At 43.6% G+C, this 22,725-nt stretch overlaps 1 protein-coding gene across 4 annotated transcripts in view; it reads left to right on the top strand.

The window, feature by feature from the left end:
* Positions 1-22,725, top strand: part of LOC144495835 (lethal(3)malignant brain tumor-like protein 4) — a 316,415-nt gene that overhangs the window by 64,734 nt on the left and 228,956 nt on the right. For all 4 annotated transcript variants that reach the window (XM_078216430.1, XM_078216429.1, XM_078216428.1 and 1 more), the window contains one exon: positions 7,838-7,970. In XM_078216430.1, coding sequence (XP_078072556.1) covers positions 7,838-7,970 — 133 coding nt within the window. The remainder of the gene's footprint in view (positions 1-7,837; positions 7,971-22,725) is intronic.

Raw genomic sequence — 22,725 nt, 5'->3', positions numbered from 1 at the left:
GAATCCAGGCTGAATATAGATGCATTAGAAGGAAAGTTAAAAAATGAATGAGAGTATGAGAAGGGAATGGCAACTAACATAAAAGGGGATCCAAAAGTCTTCTGTAGGCATATAAACATCAGAAGTAGTCAGAGGTGAGGTTAGGGCTGATTCACGACCAAAAACAGGTGGAGGCAGAGGGCATGGCTTTGGTATCTTTACCAAGTCAGATGATGCTGCCAGAACCATAGTGAATAAAGAGCTGGATGAAACACTGGATAGGCTAAACATTAATGGAGGAGGCTTTAGCATTGATAAATCACTGGAATATTGCAAATGTTACACCATTGTTCAAAAAAAAGGTGTAAGGAGAAATCCAGCAATGACAGGCCTGTCAATTTATGTTTGAAGGTAGGAAAGCTTAGAGATGTTAATGTGGAACAAAATTAACAGTCTCTTGAACAAGTGTGGGTTAATTAAGCAAAGCCAGCCTGGATTTATTAAATGAAAATCATGTTTAACTAACTTGATTGAGTTTCTTGAGGTAATAAAGAGGGTTGCGGTGATGCATTTGGACATCCAAACAGTGCTTGATACAGTGCTATGTAGTAGGCTTGCATGCAAAGTTGAAGCTTGTGGAATAAAAAGGATAATGGCAGCATCAATACAAAGTTGTCTGAGAGACAGGGAGTAGTAGTGAGTGGTTGTTTTTCAGACTGGAGGAAGGTATACAGTGTGGTTCCCCAAGGCTCAGTATTATGACCATTGCTGCACTTAATGTGTATTAATGATTTAAGCTTGGGTTATACAGGACACATTTTCACAATTTACAGGTAACACAAAATCTGGAAGTATTGTGAACTGTGAGGAGGACAGTGATAGTCTTCAAGAAGACAGAATCACTTGAAATGACCATTCAAGGTGCAGATAAAATGTAATGTGGGAAGTGTGAAGTGATGCATTTTGATGGGAAGAATGAAGGGAGACAATATCATATGAAGGGTACAGTATTAAAGAAGGTGCAGAAACAGTGACCTTGTATATGTGCACAAATTGTTGAAAGTGTCAGGGCAGTTTGTGGAAACAGTAAAGGAAACATATGAGAACCTGGGCTTTAGAAATCGAGGTATAGAATACAGCAGCAAGGAAGTTATGATAAATTTCAAGTTGTATGTTGTGTCTGATCCTGGGCAATGCAATTTAGGAAGGATTTGAAGGGTTTAGATGCATAGTTTGGAGAGGATGGGTTTGTTCTTTGGAAGGAGGAGGTTGAGAGGAGATTTGAAAGAGGAGTTCAAAATCAGATGGGGCCTAGACAGAGTAAATTGGCAGAGGAAATAAATTTAAGGTGATTGGCAAAAGGATCAAAGGCACCATGAGGAAAAACCTTTTACTTAGTGTGGATAGGATCTGGAATACACAGCCTTAGGAGGTAGTGGAGGCATACTCAGTCATGCCTTTCAAAAGGAATTGGATAAGCACCTGAGGAGAAAACATTGAAGGACCGTGAGGTGAGGGAGGATTGTGGGACTAGCTGAGTTGCTCTTGCAGAGAGTTGGTACCGATTCAACAGACCTCATCGCCTCCATTTGAGTTTTAATCATTCTGATTCTTTGATCCAAAATGCCTGCTCAGTGAGGAATTATATTGCATGCTCCTGGCTGAGGGGTGCTTAGTGGTGTCAGGAACCACATTGTGAGTAGATAACTTGTATCTCAGAGGAACCAACTGCTTAACTTGATAGTCTGGACCCTATAAGGTATGAGCAGCAATGGACATCCCCTGGAAAATATGCGCAGAACTCGCAGAATATCTGGATCATTTCTGCTTAATGAATTTTGTGCTATGTTGTGTGTATATATACACAATGACCCACAGGAGCCAGTTTGTGGTGCCATCTATTCTAAGAATGTCACATCTTTGGAAAAAAAATCCTGTAATGCTTTCTGTACCTGCTGTTTCGTGGTGTCATAGTTAAGGCAGTGATGGCTTTGGTTATGCAGTCTTGAACTGCAAACTGGTCAATCATGGATAATTCTCCATCTGATGGGTGAATTGGAAAGATTGTTTGACAAAAAAGGATTCTTATTTTTACTGCCTTTCACCATCCTGTTCTTTAACTGCTGCTTGACAGCAGAGGTGATCCCAAGAGTTCATCAATGGCTTCCTTGGATGAAGCATAATTCTGTCGTGTGACACTTCTTGCAGAAATTAAGGTAATTCTGTTGAATCCAGTTGACAAGCTACATGAGATGGTAATGGGTCTTTGCTATCTTCCCATGGCCTTGAACTTGCCTGGTTGTCTTCTGGCCGCCCTCCTTGTCTGTCGCCGTGTCCAGTAAAGTGAGATTTGCTGGTGTCCCTATGCTCGTGTGTGGAATGAAGCAGCTCCTTCCGAGTCTTCTGTCCTACGCCCTGATGAACTGCAGCCTTTATGCAATCTTTATAGCACGTGATATTAATGTGATGAGAGTTGAAATGCATATTTCTCTTTTAACCAGTGGTTGGATTAGAATTATCAAACTAAAAATATTATTTGGGGTTGTGCTTGTGCAACAACTTGTGTTAAACCACAGTAGATGTTATGAGCTGAGCAAGCCAAATCCCAGAAGGGAACTGGTCTTACTGATCATAATTTTTTTTTGTATTCTGAAAATGATGGAAAAAAATTACTGATTCCAGGACTATAAAATTCAAGTTACTCTTTTGGGATTTTAAAAACTAAAAGATTTGTTAACAAGAATAAAAGAAAACTTAAGCACACAAGATGAGAGTTACATCATTAAAAGTCTTACAAAACCTTCCCAAAAGAGCCTTCACAATCAGAACACACAAGTAAACATCTCGCCAACACTCCTTTATAGATTTTTAACTCTAAATATCCAGTAATTTTACCCAAGGCAAACCCACTGTCACTGGAGTAAAGATAAACCATGCAACTTCTCAAACTCTGCAGAGGACATGCAAGAAAATTCAGAAACAAGACTGCTTCCTGAAACAAAAGACTGTTATGTTTTCTGGATGGCTGTTTCAGATTTTATACCTTCTGTCAGCACAGATTTGTTCCCAGGATATCTTCCCCACACAGGCAACACAATTCAGCTCACATATTAATGTAAATATCCTTTTTACCTTTCATTTTCAATTCCATTGTCCTCCGCACCTCTTTGATCTTAACTTTTCCAAAATATAAAAGCCTTTAATGTTTTCCTATTGCCTCCCCTTTGGGGTCCAATGAAATTTAATAATCTTCCCTTGTTTACTTCTGAAACCTTTAAGTTATAAAAGTTGCTTTGAAATTTAACAGTTGAAAAGCCAAGCCCCTATCTATCCCGAATGCAAATTTCTAAACCTAACCTATTTACTTCTAAATCCACTTCTTCATGGCCTCTTATTACAAATGTTTGCATTTAGCACTTTTAACCCTTTCATCTCTCAACTCTCCCAGTCAAGTTGTCTCTATTCATCTTTCCCCAGCTTAGTTAACACAGCCCCTCCCCTTACACACACACACACACAGCCGTCTTTACAGAATAGCACAAAATTTTCCAAAAATATTTTAGAAAAAACATCCATCCTCACCCTAGTTTATCATCCTAACGAATTTTAGAATTGTGGGTGAGGAAAAAAAGTTGGAAACACTCTGTTACTGTTAATATAAAATGGGAAGAATCACCAATTCTGCACTCCCAGCAGGAAGCTGTGCTTGTTTGATGTGCGCTTTTGAGATTCAGAAGTACATTGTTATAGCCCTGTCTGTCTGCCTGCTCTTTCTTTCTCCGCTCCACTCAGGAATGCAGGATTGAAGAACTCACCACAAAATTACTGCGCATTGAACACTTCTGCACATTAGCTCTAAACGTTGATGGTCTTTGCTTCTTTAGTACATTATGAAGACTCAAAATGTGTTGTAATATTTTGATGGATTAGATGGCTTTATTTCGTTGTATGCTTTCATATGTTTTTATGTCTAATTTATCCACAATATGCCTGCATTTCCATCTTCATGGCTTGGTATCAAGTTTTACCCATTGTCTACATCTGTCAAACTTTGTAATGGGCTTTGCTTATGTCAACTTATGACTCTGCACAATCCAGCCACTGGGTCCTCAGATATTGCTTAATGCTTTCTTTTTGCAAGTCTTTCAATTGCCATTTTGTTCTTGGGTCATTGCTAAATGAAGGTTTAAACGAAGTAAAAAAACTTGCTTCACAGTAACATTACATTTATCCATTTAAAGAAAGGTTTAAACAAAATAAAGAAACTTGCTTCACAACAATATTATATTTATCCATTGATATGACTTTTGTAACAAAAACAGACAATGCTGGAAAATCTCAGCAGTTCTGACAGCATCTGTGGAGAGAGAAGAGAGTCAGAAGTCTAACAACACCAGGTTAAAGTCCAAAAGGTTTATTTGGTAGCAAAAGTTTTTTGGTAGCAAAAGCAAAACTTTTGCTACCAAATAAACCTGTTGGACTTTAACCTGATGTTGTTAGACTTCTTACTGTGTTTACCCTAGTCCAACGCCGGCATCTCCACATCGAGAGAGAAGAGAGCCAACGTTTCGAGTCTGGATGACCCTTAGTCAGGACTGAGATTTTCCAGCATTTTCTGTTTGTTTTTGTTTCAGATTCCAGCATCTGCAGTATTTTGCCTTTATCAAACTGTCTTTTGTACTCTTTAATACATCATTAAATGCTTTACTTGCAGAAAACAGGCTCTTCCGGAAACCTGGGTTTCAATTTGATTTTTTTTTTGCACTGAATTGTGAACTGAATGTAGATTTTGTAGTTTGAGCGTATGCATTATGCTTAACATTCCAGGATCCATCTATCCATACCATTCAGTTAACTCAACTAATTAAAGTATTTTCTGGCATTTTCCACAGTTTTTTTTAAAATGATTTAAACAAAAACAAACTGAATAGCTTTATTGATTTAAATTTTACATTGAGCATTTAGAAAAAGATGGACTGTGTGTGTGTGAAGGAGAGGGCAAGATGACAGTATCCTGACTGCAGATATATTATTGTACCTTTTGTTTTTAATAAGTTTCAAAAAATGCATTAAACTGATGGAGCGAGAGCAAGACTGGGTTAGAGAAAATGGAAGTGACAGCAAATCCAGGGTGACAGAGAGGGAAGCGTCAGTTTGCAATTTGTGCTGGGGCATATCAAACCTGTTGACTTTAATGCATCAGGGATGGATATATTTTTTGCCTCCCATTGGTAGGAACCACCCAACCAGGGGCACATCTAGGATGGCTACCTATTAAAGGAGCTATAAAGTTCAGCTGAAGCTACACATGCAGCTTAAGGTGCTTCCTGTGGTTCTTTGTACTGGAGACACTTTGTAGCAATTTTTAAAAAACTTCCCTTCTGCAAATTGGGTTCAGCCTGATACTCCAGGTGGGCCTATTTCAGCTGTTTACTGGGGAGGTGTGGCTGATCTGACCAGGCATACCACAATTGATCCTGAGGTAATAATTGGAAATTCCTGATATTGCCCTTATGCCAAAGGCCTTGTTTGATGCTGGTCCACAAGAACATCTTGGTCTCTGCAGTGCAGAGTCAGGACCAGACGTATCTATGTTTAGAACAACACATTTGCTTTACCAGCAGCCTCCCACAGAAACGTAGAAATGTAGAAGATAGGAGCAAGAGGACGCCATTTGGCCTTTTGAGCCTGCTCTGCCATTCACTACGATCATGGCTGATTTTCCAATTCAGTAGCGGAATCCTGCTTTCTCCCCCACAACCTTTGATCCCTTTCGCCTCAAGTGCTATATATAACCACCTCTTGAATACATTCAACGTTTAGGCATCAATTACTTCCTGTGGTAATGAATTCCACAGGCTCGCCACTTTTTGGGTGAAGAAGTGTCTCCTCACCTCTGTCCTAAATGGTCTACACAGTAAGAAGTTTAACAACACCAGGTTAAAGTCCAACAGGTTTATTTGGTAGCAAAAGCCACACAAGCTTTCGAGGCTCTGAGCCCCTTCTTCAGGTGAGTGGGAATTCTGTTCACAAACAGAACTTATAAGACACAGACTCAATTTACATGAATAATGGTTGGAATGCGAATACTTACAACTAATCCAGTCTTTAAGAAACAAAACAATGGGAGTGGAGAGAGCATCAAGACAGGCTAAAAAGATGTGTATTGTCTCCAGACAAGACAGCCAGTGAAACTCTGCAGGTCCACGCAACTGTGGGAGTTGGTCTACCCCGAATCCTCAGACTATGACCCCTGGTTCTGGACTCCCACACCATTGGGAACATCCTCCCTGTATCTACCCTGTCTAGACCTGTTAGAATTTTATAAGTCTCTATGAGATCCCCCCTCATTTGTCTGAACTCCAGCGAAAACAATCCTAACCTAGTCAATCTCTCCTCATACATCAATCCCGCCATCCCCGGAATCAGCCTAGTAAACCTTCGCTGCACTGCCTCAAGTGTAAGAACATCCTTCCTCAGAAAAGGAGACCAAAACTGCACACAATATTCTAGGTGTGGCCTCACCAAGGCCCTGTATAATTGCAGCAACACATCCCTGCTCCTGTACTTGAAACCTCTCGCAATGAAGGCCAACATGCCATTTGCCTTCTTTACCGTCTGCTGCACCTGCATGCTTACCTTCAGTGACTGGTGCACAAGGACACCCAGGTCCTGCTGCACACGCCCCTCTCCCAGTTTACAGCCGTTGAGGTAGTAATCTGCCTTCTTGTTTTTGCTTCCAAAACGAATAACCTCACATTTATCCAAATTACACTGCATCTGCCATTGATTTGCCCACTCACCCAACCTGTCCAGATCATTCTGAAGGATCTCTGCATCCTCGTCACCGTTCACCCTCCCACCCAACTTGGTATCATCTACAAACTTTGAGATGTTACATTTTGTTCTCTCATCCAAATCATTAATACATATTGTGAATAGCTGGGGTCCCAGCACCGATCCCTGAGGCACCCCACTAGCTATTGCCTGCCAATTAGGAAAGGACCCATTAACTCCTACTCTTTGTTTCCTCTCTGCCAACCAGTTTTCTATCCATCTCAATACAAGTTACAGAAACACAGGAGAGGGTACAGATTTTTGTGGCTAACGTATCTTTCTTCATTTAACATTAATCCTATTTCCTGGTATCTTCCTGACGTAGCAGGATTTGCACCGGACGCCGAAGGGCCTGAGAATCACCCCCCTGGTCTCCTGCTCAGTATTTATACTTCAAATGGCACCAAAAAGCAGATTATCTAGTCATTATCTCACTGCTGTTTGGGGACCTTGCTGTACATAAATTGGTTGCTATTGATTGGAGAGGGAAAGTTGCAAGTTGAGGCAGCCTACACTGATTTCACATATACGATATCATGAAAAATAATTACCTGTTTGTCAATCCATCAGTAGTATGAGGATAGGTTTTACAATGCACACTCATAAGTTATGTAATACGATAACATTTACATCAGAATAAAATGTACTGAGCATAAGTAGAAATTTATTTCTATTCAAGATTTTTGACGGTGACAGTACATACCATTTTAAGAGTGAACATTTCTTGAGCAATCCACTCTTGGATAAAGGCAGAATTGAATTTAGCATCTACGGTAAATGTATTGCTGTTGCAGCCACAAGCCATCATGTACATGAGTAGCTTTTAGAAATTTTTTCTTCTTATTAGCTGTGGAATCATATGTTGTCCATTCACTGTTCAAACATTAATTCAAGTGAACTAGTGCGAACACATTCCCATCTCGAGGACCGTTTTGTTTCATTAACTAGTCTTGTTTGTAAGGTTGCCAAGTGATTATTTTCTGACATTGAAATAGGAGTAAATCTTTAATTTTCTTATTAGTTTCAGATGAATGAATTTGGAGCCCTAGAGATTATTACTACTGAAGAACAGGATGGAGAATCCAGTGCACTGATTGCTGCTGAACATTCGGCTATAAGAAGGAATGCCTACGGTGATGCATCTAATATTCAAGGTAAGGAAACATTAAACATTCAGGGAAAATACTGATGGTCTATAGTTTACAAGCTACTTCTGATGCATCTTTGATATTTCAGTAAAAGCTTCATTTTTTTGACATCTGCAAATTTGAGTGTTACTCTTTTCCACCTGTACTCTTTGTTGCCATTCATGGATGTTCAGTGTTGCTTGTAGTTTAATAAAAAGTATATGTGGATGACTGGTGTAGAAGTAGCTAATACCCATCATTATATATCATGGGTAACTTAGAATTAAAGTAAAAAGATTCCTACCTGTTCCCAAAATCTTTTGATACTGCCCAGAAGGTTCACTTTGAAGTTAGTGAAGTGATTTTTGATGTAATAGATTTTGGAGCAGTGTTTTTTCTGTTGCACCTGGGGAGTGTTGTACAAAGTGACAATTTGAATGCCAGATGGGAATGAAAAAGCAAGAGCATATGAAGCTTTTTCATGCAAATAATTCCTGTTGGGGAAGCTGCAAAATATAAACTGTAAGATTGAGAATGAACCATAATGCAGTGTGTAGAGTTAGGTACCCAGGTATATTTTCAAATTGAGCAACAGGATGGTGTTAAAATGATACCCAAGGAAGGAAAGAGGGAGTTACCAGTGTTTACCTTGTCAATCTTTGTTAGGTCAATGTTCCAGCCCTGGTCTGGAGTTCTGGGTGAGCACAGTAAGAGTTTTAACAACACCAGGTTAAAGTCCAACAGGTTTATTTGGTAGCAAATACCATTAGCTTTCGGAGCACTGCTCCGGAGCAGCGCTCCGAAAGCTAATGGCATTTGCTACCAAATAAACCTGTTGGACTTTAACCTGGTGTTGTTAAAACTCTTACTGTGTTCACCCCAGTCCAACGCCGGCATCTCCATATTCTGGGTGAGAACAGTGCTGCCATCTTCCTCCTTATGGAACACAATATAATTTTCTGAGGTATCCTCTTACATGACCCCAGGAGTCCTTCTCTCTTTTGCTGCATCTTATCCAGGAATGTGCGTAGAATAGCTGTTTTACAATTTGGTTTTTGCCTCTTTACAGTGTCCTCTTTCTCTCTGTACTTAGCTGCTGTGACTTCTATTTTCGGCTTTCCACAAGTTACTGTTGTCAATTGTAATCCCCATGGTGCAATCCTCCTGTACGACTTGAGAGATGTGTTCCGCCAACACTAATGGATACTTGATTGAACTAATATGATTTATGGTGGGTCAACACTGGAATGAATTGTTGGGTGGAAATATTAGCTAAGCAGGGCAACATCAGGACAATTGGTCCCAGGGGATTTTGATCCTTTTTTTCTTGAAGTGAGTGGCACTGGCAAGACCAGCATTTGTTGCTCATCACCAAATACCTTTGTGAAAGTAGTGGGGAGATACCTTCTCAGCTTTGCTCGGGCTTCTTGATGCCACACACAGTCAAATGCTGAATTGACATCAAGGGCAATCACTCTCAACTCACCTCTTCTGTCCATGTTTGGACCAAGGCTGGAGGAATGAAGTCAGGAGCTGAGTGACCCTGGCAGAACCCAAGCTGAACATTGTTCAGCAGGTTATTGCTGTGTAATTGCCACTTGATAGCATCTTGGGCGACAGTTTCCATCACTTTGCGCATTGAGGGTAGACTGATGGGGCGGTAATTGGCTGGATTGGATTTGGTCCCTTCTGTGGACAGAACGTGCTTAGGTAATTTTACACACGGCTGGGTAGATGTCAGTGTTGTAGCTGTACTGGATCAGCTTGGCCAGGATCGCCTCATGGATGTGCAGTTTTGAGCTGCTGAAACTGAGCTTATCTAAATTAGCATGATGGTCATACCACACAACACTACAGACTTGTTTGTCCTAGCAGTCTACATCAGATCCGAGTTTAAAAGAAAATGTCTAACTTCCTGTCTCCTCCAGTCCCTTATTCTACTTTTCTTATTTTTGTGAACAGAAGAACAATGGTATTGTGACACAGTATGTTCTGGCTGGCAGATTTTTCATTTGAACTATATTTGTTGTTCTGCTGCTGGTATTGGTTCAATATTGACCCTTTCTTTCAAAACAGTTTGAGCCAGCATTATTGAATACCACTGCCAAGTTGTTCCATATTCAGCTGAAGAAGAGCTTTGACCTTGTGCACTCTGCTTTCTGGAATTTAGGTTCCCAATTGTGGCTCAGTAGTAGCACTCCCATCTTTGAGTAAGAAGGTTGTGGGTTTATGTCTCGCTCCCTTTACTTGGCCACATAATCTAGGCCGATACTTCAGTGCCATCTTTTGGATAATACATTAAATTGAATGTCTTTCTGTTCACCTGTCCTTCGAATTGTAAAAGATCATATGGCACCATTCAGATAAGAACAGATCAGCTCTGACTGGTGCCCTGGCCAATATTTATCCTTAATCAATAGTCTAATTGCTGTCAGTGCACAAAATTGGATTCAGCTTTTCCCAGTTACCACAGTGACAACACTTCTAAAGTTTTTATCAATTGTAAAGTGCTTTGACATGTCCTGAGTGTGTGAAAAGTGCTATATAAATGCACGTTGTTTTGTATATGCACTGCTTGAATAAGAAGCTAAGAAATTGAAACAGTAGGCCAGACAACCCCTTGAGCCTGTTTCACCTTTCTGTAAGATCACAGTTCATCTTTGAGAAATCAATTTTCCTGCACATTTCCATTTCCCTTGATTTCTTCCAGAGTCCAAAAATTTATCTATCCACACCCAAAAATCACAGGCCTCTGAGGTAAGATTTAGAGTGTAAGGCCCTGAGGCTCAGTGTTCATTGGACGATGATGCACGTTTTTTTATAAAGAAAGGAAAAGCAAGTAGCGGACTCTGGGCAGCTTATTATGATTGATAAAACGGAAAAACTGGAAAAGATACAGGAAAATGCAAAGCAGTTTTAAATGACACTTCCAACGCACTAGTAGGAATTAACGATCAGAGTTTCCCATGTAGGAAAAGGAGGAAACATTTGTCCTTAAGTTGCATCAATTATCACAAATTTCTTTACTGAAATTATCAGTTTTTCAATCAACCATGAATTAGAATCATGTTTAGAAAGAAAAAATTTTAGATCGGTAACAAATGGATTTTGATGGAATGAATAGAAATAGTAGAGAAGAGGATTATTAAACATAGACTTCGATAATCAAAAAGATTTGATTTATTATTGTCACATGTATTAGTATATAGTGAAAAGTATTGTTTCTTGCGCGCTATACAGACACAGCATACCATACATAGAGAAGGAAAGGAGAGGGTGCAGAATGTAGTGTTGCAGTCATGGCTAGGGCGTATTTAATGCGAGGTAGGTCCATTCAAAAGTCTGATGGCAGCAGAGAAGAAGCTGTTTTGAATCTGTTGGTACATGACCTCAGACTTTTGTATCTTTATCCCGACGGAAGATGGTGGAAGAGAATATGTCCAGTATACTGAATGAGTAAGAAAAGGGGACTGAAAATGGTAAAGGTGCAAGAATTACAGAAAATATATCTTGCAGTGGGCAAGTAAAAAACATCGGGAGGGGTTGCTGTGGGTTTCTCTTTGATCATCTGCAGCAATTTTCACCAAAGGGCTGTGGCAATCCAGAAAAACAAGGGTGCATTTGCAGAGTTTCTCTAGCTGTGCTATGAAAATTACAGTGGAGTAAAGGCAGAAGCTCTGTGAAAGTGCGCTGTCCAAGGGTATTGAATGGAGGATAGAGAAAGTGAAGATTTACAGCTCAGGAAATGAAGAAATAGCTAATTATAGAACAGCCGATAGGAAATTAACATGAGAGTTTTCAGAATTTTTTTTACCCCTGAATAATAAGTAATAAATAATAAGCTGCAAATTAAACCTGTTAATTTTGTCGATTGTACGTGTGTGTCTGTACGCTTACCACAAGGGAATGGACATTTAAAGTTATTTCTTTTTTGATTATGAATCTATGCTTTGTTTGCAACCTTAAAAACTCATTCTTGGCTTGCGTTCGTCACTGATTGAGTGACTTTCTAATCAGAAAATATTTTCTAATTTGAGACTGGCTGCAGCAGCACGTATATCCCAGATAGATGTGGCATGAGCTGGATGAAAAGCAGACCGACTCTGAACGTTTGGGTGGTTCTGCAAATTGGTGCTCATGTGGAACTTGCAGGGCAGGGCGTGATGCATCTGAGGAAATTGTAGGCACGTTGTTTGTGATTTTCCCGTCTATTAAGTTAAATGATTGAAGATGATGGTGTGCGTGCTCACAGGTTCTTCGATGCACTCCCCTGTTGATAGTGTTGGATTGTGATAATTCCCACTTTCAGTGGAGTACCTGTATCAGTGTGCTTTCTCCAATTCGGATCTTCTTCTCTCATGCCTTTTCAGAACAGGAGTGTCCAATAAGAGCTGACGAGTGGCACTTTTGATTGCAATTTTGCGCTGATTGCACTGGAGGCTGAATTGAGATTACCCGAAAACATCAATTTGAAGTGTTACATGTGCTTAGCGCCATTAATAGAGCTTTTCAAAGATTTATTTACCTGTGAAGTAACAAAGCAGTCAACTATTACATTCCCCACACACAAGAATCCTGGAACTAAAATGCCATACTTTTCATAAATCATCTGTTTCAATTCAACTTTTTTTTAAAAACTGTGATTTGGATGTAACTAGCTATCTCCAAACCATTAGATTATGTATGTGGTGTGATCATGCAGCAGCATTTTTATCCATGTATCTTGTCCACTGAATGTATAAACCTGATTGGTGAGGAATTGTACAATGATTGATTTATATAAGTCATCAAGGTGAGTAGTTGCTCGTTTGAATTTGGTAAACTGGATTAGTGCAATCCTTTTTAACCATCATACATCAACTGGATAAATATTAGTTAAATTGAAACCTGTGCATAAAAATGACTGCTGTTGCATTGGTTTACACCTTTATAAATAAATAAGTACTTACCAAATTTCAAAGTGCTAGAATCAACAGTGAGAGAGAATGTTCGGAATATAATCATGTCTAAGGATTGAATACTTGGTTTCTGGTTCCCCTCCTAGTTCCTGCTGATCTTTGGTGTTATGAACAAGAGCCATTATTTTACCATGTCCAAGCATTGGCATGTGAGACAATAGGATAGATTTACCCTCCATGTGCTCTCCAGATGTACCACAGAAACCTGGTCCATTTTGAGGATAGAGCCTCATCAACAAAGGGTCAGCTGACTGCCGGGGCAGAAGAAGAATACCGAGAAGAATGTCCAAGTCACCACAATAGGTTATAGAGTGTGCTCTGATTGAGTGCTGGACAAGACATGGAGAATGGGATGGGTGGGACGTACAACAGGTTGCTATCTTCAAAAAGTCAATACTTATCTTTTGGCTCAACGAATGCCAGGTACAGCATGTATCTATCGCATACGCTCTGCGCTATTGAGTTCTAAAATCGGATGAGGGTGCTATTGATGTCACAGGAAATTCTCTCCCATGATTTTCAGGGTGCTGCTCGCTCGTTTGGTTTTTAGGTCATGGGGAAGGGGGTATTCCAGTCACTCCATGTCTTCTCTTCAGCCATGTTATGTTATGTTCTCTGATAGCCTCAAATCTCTTGACAATGCCATGTTAAGAACAAAGGCATTTATTGATAAGAGAAACTTCGGTACAGGCCCCTGCAGCAAAGCTCCAGTCTTTACATGCTTACTACATAGCTGCTGGACGATTCTTCCCAAGACAGTACTCCACCATCTGGTGTGATCACTCACTCTCAGTTTTCATTGGTCCCTCAAGTCGCGTGAGGGACAGATGCCACATACACAACATTCCCTCCCCCCCCTTTAACTTTTTTGTATAATCTTCAAAATCGATTTATTCAACCCACATTCTAAATAAACATATACACAAGTCAGATATTTTCAAATCAATATCGTGATTGTTCAATGACTGGATCTTGAGGCTTGCATTTAACATAACACTCTTCTGAAAAGTTTCAGTTATGCACAGTTCCAGATATAGTCTTGTATGGGATTCTTTCATATCGGTTTGCTACTCTCCGAGTTCTGTCCAAGATTGTACGCTGACCAAGAACTGCATACTTTACTCTGCAGACAATGTCACTCTCCAATCCACTGTTGATCCTTTTCTCTGTCTCTCGTTAATCAAGATCCTTGCTCCAGATAATTGCTAACTACAGAAACTATATCTTTAAATCAAATCTTTATTTGGAAAATGTATAAAAAACCCTTAAATACTTATGACTCTCTTACACTGTATCATATATCAATGCTTCTATTCCCCTATAAATCTACTATAATAAGTTTACAAACAAAGATTTTAAATACTTATCTGATGGACCTGTAGGGGTATCTCTATTCACTTGTACTGGATAGGCATGGAGAGGGATCAGACTTTATCAAGCTTACAGCTTGAAGTTGCTTTCTTCTTCTATTCTTCTCTGATTATGTTCTTCAAAACTTCAATATTTATCCTTTGAGCCTGGCTGAAACACATGCATTTCTGTATGTAAGCACTGACCATAGGCATGTCATTCAAATTGGTTTATTGCAGGCTACTTGACCTTCGGGCAGTTACCTTCGAACTCAAAATCAATCTTCTGGCTCCATTTGTATCTGTTTCCTGTCCATTTGATCGATTAGAATTACTTTATTGCCCATTGTAAAACCCAAGACATTTGTCACAAGTAAACAAAGCAGTCCACGTATTCAGCCTGGAATTCAAACCTTCTGTCCTGAAGTTAGTCACATTTCCCATCATACAAAGAACAGTACAGCACAGGAAACAGGCCCTTCGGCCCTCCAAGCCTGTGCTGCTCCTTGGTCCAACTAGACCAATCGTTTGTATCTCTCCATTCCCAGGCTGCTCATGTGACTATCCAGGTAAGTCTTAAACGATGTCAGCGTGTCTGCCTCCACCACCCTACTTGGAAGCGCATTCCAGGCCCCCACCACCCTCTGTGTAAAAAACATCGCTCTAATATCTGAGTTATACTTCGCCTCTCTCACCTTGAGCCCGTGACCCCTCGTGATCGTCACTTCTGATCTGGGAAAAAGCTTCCCACCGTTCATCCTATCTATCTCCTTCATAATCTTGTACACCTCTATTAGATCTCCCCTCATTCTCCGTCTTTCCAGGGAGAACAAACCCAGTTTACCCAATCTCTCCTCATAGCTAAGACCCTCCATACCAGGCAACATCCTGGTAAACCTTCTCTGCACTCTCTCTAACCCCTCCACGTCCTTCTGGTAGTGCGACGACCAGAACTGGACGCAGTACTCCAAATGTGGCCTAACCAGCGTTCTATACATCTGCAACATCAGACTCCAGCTTTTATACTCTATACCCCGTCCTATAAAGGCAAGCGTACCATATACCTTCTTCACCACCTTCTCCACCTGTGTTGCCACCTTCAAGGATTTGTGGACTTGCACACCTAGGTCCCTCTGTGTTTCTATACTCTTGATGACTCTGCCATTTATTGTATAACTGATGCACCATCAATTTACGAGGACTCCAGCGAGTGAGTGAAAACAACAGGCTTTTAATCGCAAAGAACTGGAACACACCCTTGTAGCTAGCCTGGCCCAGACTGAGGCAGAGGGTAGGAACCGTTACCTTTATAGCTCGATCAGGTGGAAAGGGAGGAGTCTCGGGTCAGGCGCAGCAGGGGTGTGTCCAGGCATATAACATGTAATTACAGTGGGTCACCACATTCACCCCCTGTTTAAAAAAGAGTCCGGCGGGGGTGAGATGGGTGGAACAATATATACAGCGGCATGAAAATATATACAAGAGTCACGGCTGAAGTAAGACGTCGACCCCTCACAGGTTCAGCCTGTCGGGCGGTTTGATCCGTCGCTGTGACCGCCGTAGTACTGGTTGAGGTGTTGTTTCAGATGGCAGGGTGAAACTGCTCGAGTCCGCCGTCGTCCCTTCTGGTCAGGTACTGTGCGGTGACTCCGGGGGCTCAGGCGAGCTGCATACAGGGGACAAAGAAGTAAGCGGACCTGGTGCTACCTGAACAACAGAGGGGTCTAGGGATGTGGGATGGGAGGTCACAGTGGGCTCCGGGGAACCCGCAGGCGCCAGGTCCCGGATAGAGACCGTGTCCTCCCGCCCATCGTGGTGTGCCACATAGGCATATTGGGGGTTGGCGTGGAGGAGCTGGACCCTTTCGACCAGGGGGTCCGACTTATGGGGCCGCACATGCCTCCGGAGCAGAACGGGGCCTGGGTATGTCAGCCATGACGGTAGTGAGATCCCCGAGGAGGACTTCCTAGGGAAAGCAAACATCCGCTCATGGGGGGTGGCATTGGTAGCCGTACACAGGAGTGACCTAATTGAGTGCAGTGCATCAGGGAGGACTTCTTTCCAGCGGGTGACTGGAAGACCTTTAGACCGTAGCGCTAGTAAAACGGCCTTCCAGACTGTTGCATTCTCCCTCTCTACCTATCCGTTTCCCCTGGGGATGTAGCTGGTAGTCCTACTCGAGGCTATGCCTTTAGAGAGCAGGTACTGACGCAGCTCATCACTCATGAAGGAGGATCCCCGGTCGCTCTGGATATAGCTAGGGAAACCTAACAGGGTGAAGAGGCCGTGCAGGGCCCTGACGACCGTGGCTGAAGTCATATCCGAGCAGGGAATAGCGAAAGGGAATCGGGAGTACTCATCTAAACGTTGAGGAAATAGATGTTGCGGTCAGAAGAAGGAAGGGGCCCTTTGAAATCAATGCTGAGGCGTTCAAAGGGGTGAGTGGCTTTGATGAGGTGTGCCCTGTCCGGCCGATAGAAGTGCGGCTTACACTCTGCGCAGACCAGGCAGTGTCTGGTTATAGACCGGACGTCCTCAACAGAATAGGGCAGGTTACGGGCCTTAATAAAATGGTAGAGCCTGGTGACTCCCGGGTGACGGAGGTCATTGTGGAGAGTCTGTAGCTGGTTCACTTGTGCGCTGGCACATGTTCCGCAAGACAGAGCATCTGGAGGCTCATTGAGCTTCCCGGCCGGTATAAGATATCATAATTGTAGGTGGAGAGCTCAATCCTCCACCTCAGTATCTTATCGTTCTTAATCTTGCCCCTCTGCGCGTTGTTGAACATAAAAGCCACCGAACGTTGGTCTGTGAGCAAGGTGAACCGTCGGCCAGCTAAGTAGTGGCGGCAGTGTCGCACCGCTTCAACGATGGCCTGAGCCTCCTTCTCGACAGAGGAGTGTCGAATTTCCGAGCCTTGGAGGGTTCGTGAGAAGAAGGCCACGGGTCTGCCCGCCTGATTAAGGGTGGTGGCCAGGGCGAAGTCAGACGCATCACTCTCCACCTGGAAGGGGATTGACTCATCCACCGCGTGCATCGTGGCCTTCACGATGTCCACTTTGATGCGGTTGAAGGCCGAGCAGGCCTTTCCCAACAGGGGAAAAAGGGTGGATTTGATAAGCGGACGGGCCTTATCCGCATAATTAGGGACCCACTGGGCGTAGTATGAGAAGAAGCCAGGCATCTCCTCAGTGCTTTGAGATTGGTGGGAAGGGGAAGTTCCAGGAAGGGACGCATGCGGTCAGGACCGGGGCCAATGACCCCGTTCTCCACTACATACCCCAGGATGGCGAGGCGGTGAGTGCGGAAGACACACTTCTCCTTATTGTAGGTCAGGTTAAGGAGAGCGGCCGTGTGAAGGAATTTATTGAGGTTTGCGTCGTGGTCCTGCTGATCATGGCCGCAGATGGTGACGTTATCCAGGTACGGGAAGGTGGCCCGCAGCCCGTTCTGGTCCACCATTCGGTCCATCTCACGCTGGAAAACCGAGACCCCATTGGTGACGCCGAAGGGGACCCTAAGGAAGTGATAGAGGCGGCCATCTGCCTCGAAAGCAGTATATTTGCGGTCCTCTGGGTGGATGGGGAGCTGGTGGTAAGGTCAATAGTGGAGAACACCCGGTATTGCGCAATCTGATTGACCATGTCAGATGTGCGCGGAAGGGGATACGCGTCCAGCTGCGTGTACCGATTGATGCTCTGACTGTAATCGATGACCATACGGTGTTTCTCCCCAGTTTTGACCACCACCACTTGTGCTCTCCAGGGGCTATTACTAGCCTCAATGATCCCTTCCTTCAGGAGCCGCTGGACCTCGGACCTAATGAAGGTCGTGTCCCCCGCACTGTACCGTCTGCTCTTGGTGGCAATAGGCTTACACTCGGGGGTGAGGTGTTCGAATAATGAGGGAGGGGTGACTTGAAGGGTCGAGAGGCTGCAAGTGGTGCACGGTGGGCAGTCTAAGAACTGTGGGTTGCAGACGGAGAGCGGGGGAAGAGGCCCGTTGTACTGCAACGTGACACTCCTGAGATGGGTCAGGAAATCGAGCCCCAGGAGTACAGGAGCGCAGAGGTATGGCAACACCAGGAGCTTGAAATTTTCGTACTCGGTCCCCCGAACCGTAAGGGTCACCACACAGTACCCGAGGACATCCACCGAGCGGGACTTTGAGGCCAAGGAAATGGTTTGTTTAACTGGCCGCACAGAAAGGGCGTAGCGGCGCACCGTATCGGGGTGGATGAAACTCTCCGTACTCCCGCAGTCGAACAAACAATTTCCCATGTGGCCATTTACCTGGATGTCCATCATGGACCTGGCGAGTTGATGCGGACGGGTTGATCTAGTTGGACAGCTGCCATCGTGGATCCTGGAGGATGGTCGACCGCAGTTGCCGGCGTCCAAAATGGCAGCTCCCTTGTCTCACACACGGCCGATGGTGCCCAAAATGGCGGCTCCCTTGACTCTCACGCGGCCGATGGCATCCAAAATGGCGGCTCCCTTGACTCACACGCGGCCAATGGCATCCGAAATGGCGGCTCCCTCGGGTCGCACGCGGCACTGTTTGGCTTCGAGGACGACTTTGCCCTGCAGACTTTAGCATAGTGGCCCTTCTTCCCGCACCCAGAGCAGAACACCTCCCTAGCCGGGCAGCGTTGTCGGGGGTGCTTCCCCAGGCCGCAAAAATAACACTTCAGACCTGCAACAGCCACAGCAGTCGAGCCGTTGGTGGGATGTGGTGTGGCGTAAGTCTGCGGCCCTCCTAGATACTGGGGTGGCAGTGGCCGTGGTGCCCACAATGCAACCACGTGGTCGGGTGCGTAAGCCTCGAGGTTACGGGAGGCCACCTCTAAAGATTCAGCGAGCGCCACTGTTTTTGGTAGGTCCAGCCCACCTTGCTCCAGCAGTCGCTGCCGAATGTAGTTGGACGCGATGCCCGTAACATAGGCATCGCGGATTAAGTCCTCCGTGTACTGCGCGGCGGATACAGCCTTGCAATTACAGGCCCTGCCGAGTACCCGTAGTTCGCGGAGAAACTGTGCGCTCGATTCTCCCGGCCACTGTCTTCGAGTAGCCAGAAGGTGTCTGGCATAGACTTCATTCGTCTGTTTACTATACTGACTCTTTAGGAGCTCTAGCGCGTCCCTGTACGTCTCAGCGTCACGGATGGTGGAATATACCACATCGCTTACCCGGGCGTGGAGCACGTGCAGCTTGTCTGATTCGGACTGGACGACAGCGGAGGCTTCGAGGAAGGCTTCAAAGCACTTCAGCCAGTGATCGAAGCTGTTGGCAGGTCCCACAGCTTGAGGATCCAGGTCTAATTTATCGGGCTTTAAAATTTGCTCCATCCTATGAGTTTTGTTTTTTTTTCTTTCTTTGCGATTAAAATTGATGCACCATTAATTACGAGGACTCCAGCGAGTGAGTGAAAACAACAGGCTTTTAGTCGCAAAGAACTGGAACACACCCTTGTAGCTAGCCTGGCCCAGACTGAGGCAGAGGGGAGGAACCGTTACCTTTATAGCTTGATCAGGTGGAAAGGGAGGAGTCTCGGGTCAGGCACAGCAGGGGTGTGTCCAGGCATATAACATGTAATTACAGTGGGTCACCACAATAACTCCTCCCTACATTATTCCTTCCAAAATGCATCACTTCACATTTATCCGGATTAAATTCCATCTGCCACCTCTCCGCCCAATTTTCCAGCCTATCTGTATCCTGCTGTATTGCCCGACAATGCTCATCGCTATCCGCAAGTCCAGCTATAGTAGCATCCTTTCTTTGCTTGATCATTTTGAATTAGACTATAGCCTGCTGGTTATACGCTCTACAATGCATGGAGGTACCGTCATTGCACGATAATACAGCCTTACGTCTTGACAGGCTTGCACAATTTTGGTTTGCCACTGGTGGCAGTGGTTATACCAATAATGGTATTCTATTTCTGGTATTAGGTCATGTGATAAAGCTTCTTCTCTTTCTAGCATTTCCATTTGACATGATTTCTTATCGATCATTTTATCATATTGGTTCTTGTGCATTTCTATTAGCATAACCATTTCAGTAATCTTGTTCTGGCATGTAATCTCACTTTCTTTCTCTGCCTGAATCTGCTTTGGCTGGTTCTCTCCAGCATATCTCCTCCAACTGAGTGGCTTAATTTACCAATCTCTTCATTTCCTTTTCCTCATCAACCCATCTTCTGATTTGAGTTGATTTATTATTGTCACATGTATTGGCATGCAGTGAAAAGTATTGTTACTTGCGCACTATACAGACAAAGCATACCATTCATAGATAAGGAAAAAGTGCAGGATGTAGTGTTACAGTCATAGCTAAGGTGGAGAGAAAGATCAACTTAATGCGAGGTAAAGTCTGATAGCAGCAGGGAAGAAGCTGTTCTTTAGTCGGTTGGTACGTGAATTCAGACTTTTGAATATTTTTCCTGATGGAAGAAGGTGGAAGAGAGTATGTCTGGGGTGTATGTAGCCCTTAATTATGCTGGCTGCTTTTCTGAGGCAGTGGGAAGTGTAGACAGTGTCAGTCGGTGGGAGACTGGTTTGAGTGATGAACTGGGCTTTGTTCACGACCCTTTGTAGTTTCTTGAGGTCTTGGATAGAGCAGGAGCCATATCAAACTGTGATACATCTCAAAAAAATGCTTTCTGTGGTGCATCTGTAAAAGTTGGTGAGAATCGTAGTGAACATACCAAATTTCCTTAGTTTTCTAAGAAAGTGGGCTTTCTTAACTATAGTGTCGGCTTGGGGGAATCAGGCCAGGTTGTTGGTGATCTGGATACCTAAAAACTTGAAGCTCTCGATCATTTCTACTTCATCTGCATTGATGTAGACAGGAGCATGTCCTCCACTACGCTTCCTTCTGCTTAGTTATAAAGAGTAGTTCATTATTCCAATGCATCTGCTTTCGCAATCCATTTCAGTTTATCAATTTCAAGGTGAATCCATTATTCTCTTCTGACGACATTTGGGAACAATCTCTTCCTACTTATGCTTGCATGTTTTGAGCCAACTGCCACATTCATTTTTGTAGTAGTTGCATCGAACTCTACTTCTACATTCAACATTTCTTTCTTCTTGTCTTTTTTAATTAGACAATTCTCTTGAATTGCTAACAGTTCTGTTCTCTCATTGGGTTTGTCCATTGTTATGTTCTCCATAGCACCTTCGAATATCAGACAGTTTCTGCCTCTCTGCAGAATACTAATTTCTCCAGCTCATTTGTAATTTCCGCATGATTAGTAATTCAATCATTCAATTTGATCTCCAGAGAATTCCCAATAATGGCTCTGGTAAATGATAGCTCTGCTCTAATTTCTGCTTGAACAATATGGTGACATAGAATCATAGAATCCCTACAGTGCAGGAGGTGGCCCATCGAGTCTGCATCGACTCTCCAACAGAATATCTTACCCAGGTCCAACCCGCCCTATCCCCTAAACCCCACGCATTTACTCCGCTAATGCCCCTAACCTAGACATCTTGGGGCACTAAGGGGCAGTTTAGCATAACCAATCCACCTAACCTGCACATCTTTGGACTGTGGGAGGAAATAAGAGCACCTGGAGGAAACCCACGCAGACACAGGGAGAACGTGTAAACTCCACATTGTCACCCAAGGCTGAAATTGAACCCAGGTCCCTGGCACTGTGAGGCAGCACTGCTAACCACCATAAGAACGTAAGAACTAGGAGCAGGAGTAGGCCATCTTGCCCCTCGAGCCTGCTCTGCCATTCAATAAGATCATGGCTGATCTTTTCGTGGACTCAACTCCACTTACCCACCTGCTCACCATAACTCTTAATTCCTTTACTGTTCAAAAATTTATCTATCCTTAAAATATTTAATGAAGTAGCCTCAAGTGCTTCACTGGGCAGGGAATTCCGCAGATTCACAACCCTTTGGGTGAAGAATTCCTCCTCAACTCAGCCCTAAATCTGCTCCCCCTTATTTTGAGGCCATGCCCCCTGGTTCTAGTTTCACCCAACACCAGGTTACAGTCCAACAGGTTTATTTGGTAGCACAGCCACTAGCTTTCGGAGCGCTGCTCCTTCATCAGGTAAGTGGGAGTTCTGTTCACAAACAGGGCATATAAAGACACAAACTCAATTTACAAAATAATGGTTGGAATGCGAGTCTTTACAGGTAATCAAGTCTTAAAGGTACAGACAGTGTGAATGGAGAGAGATGTGTATTGGCTCCAGACAGGACAGTTAGTGAGATTTTGTAAGCCCAGGCAAGTCGTGGTGGTTACAGATAGTGTGACATGAACCCAAGATCCCGGTTGAGGCCGTCCTCGAGTGCGGAACTTGGCTATCAGTCTCTGCTCAGCGGCTCTGCGTTGTCGTGTGTCGTGAAGGCTGCCTTGGAGAACGCTTACCCGAAGATCAGAGGCCGAATGCCTGTGACTGCTGAAGTGTTCCCCAACAGGAAGAGAACACTCTTGCCTGGTGATTCAT

This window comes from Mustelus asterias, chromosome 7, assembly GCF_964213995.1.
Source record: "Mustelus asterias chromosome 7, sMusAst1.hap1.1, whole genome shotgun sequence".
In the NCBI taxonomy this organism is placed as follows: Eukaryota; Metazoa; Chordata; class Chondrichthyes; order Carcharhiniformes; family Triakidae; genus Mustelus; species Mustelus asterias.
Note: the sequence above shows the minus strand (reverse complement) of the source record. Positions and strands in the feature narration are given on the sequence as shown.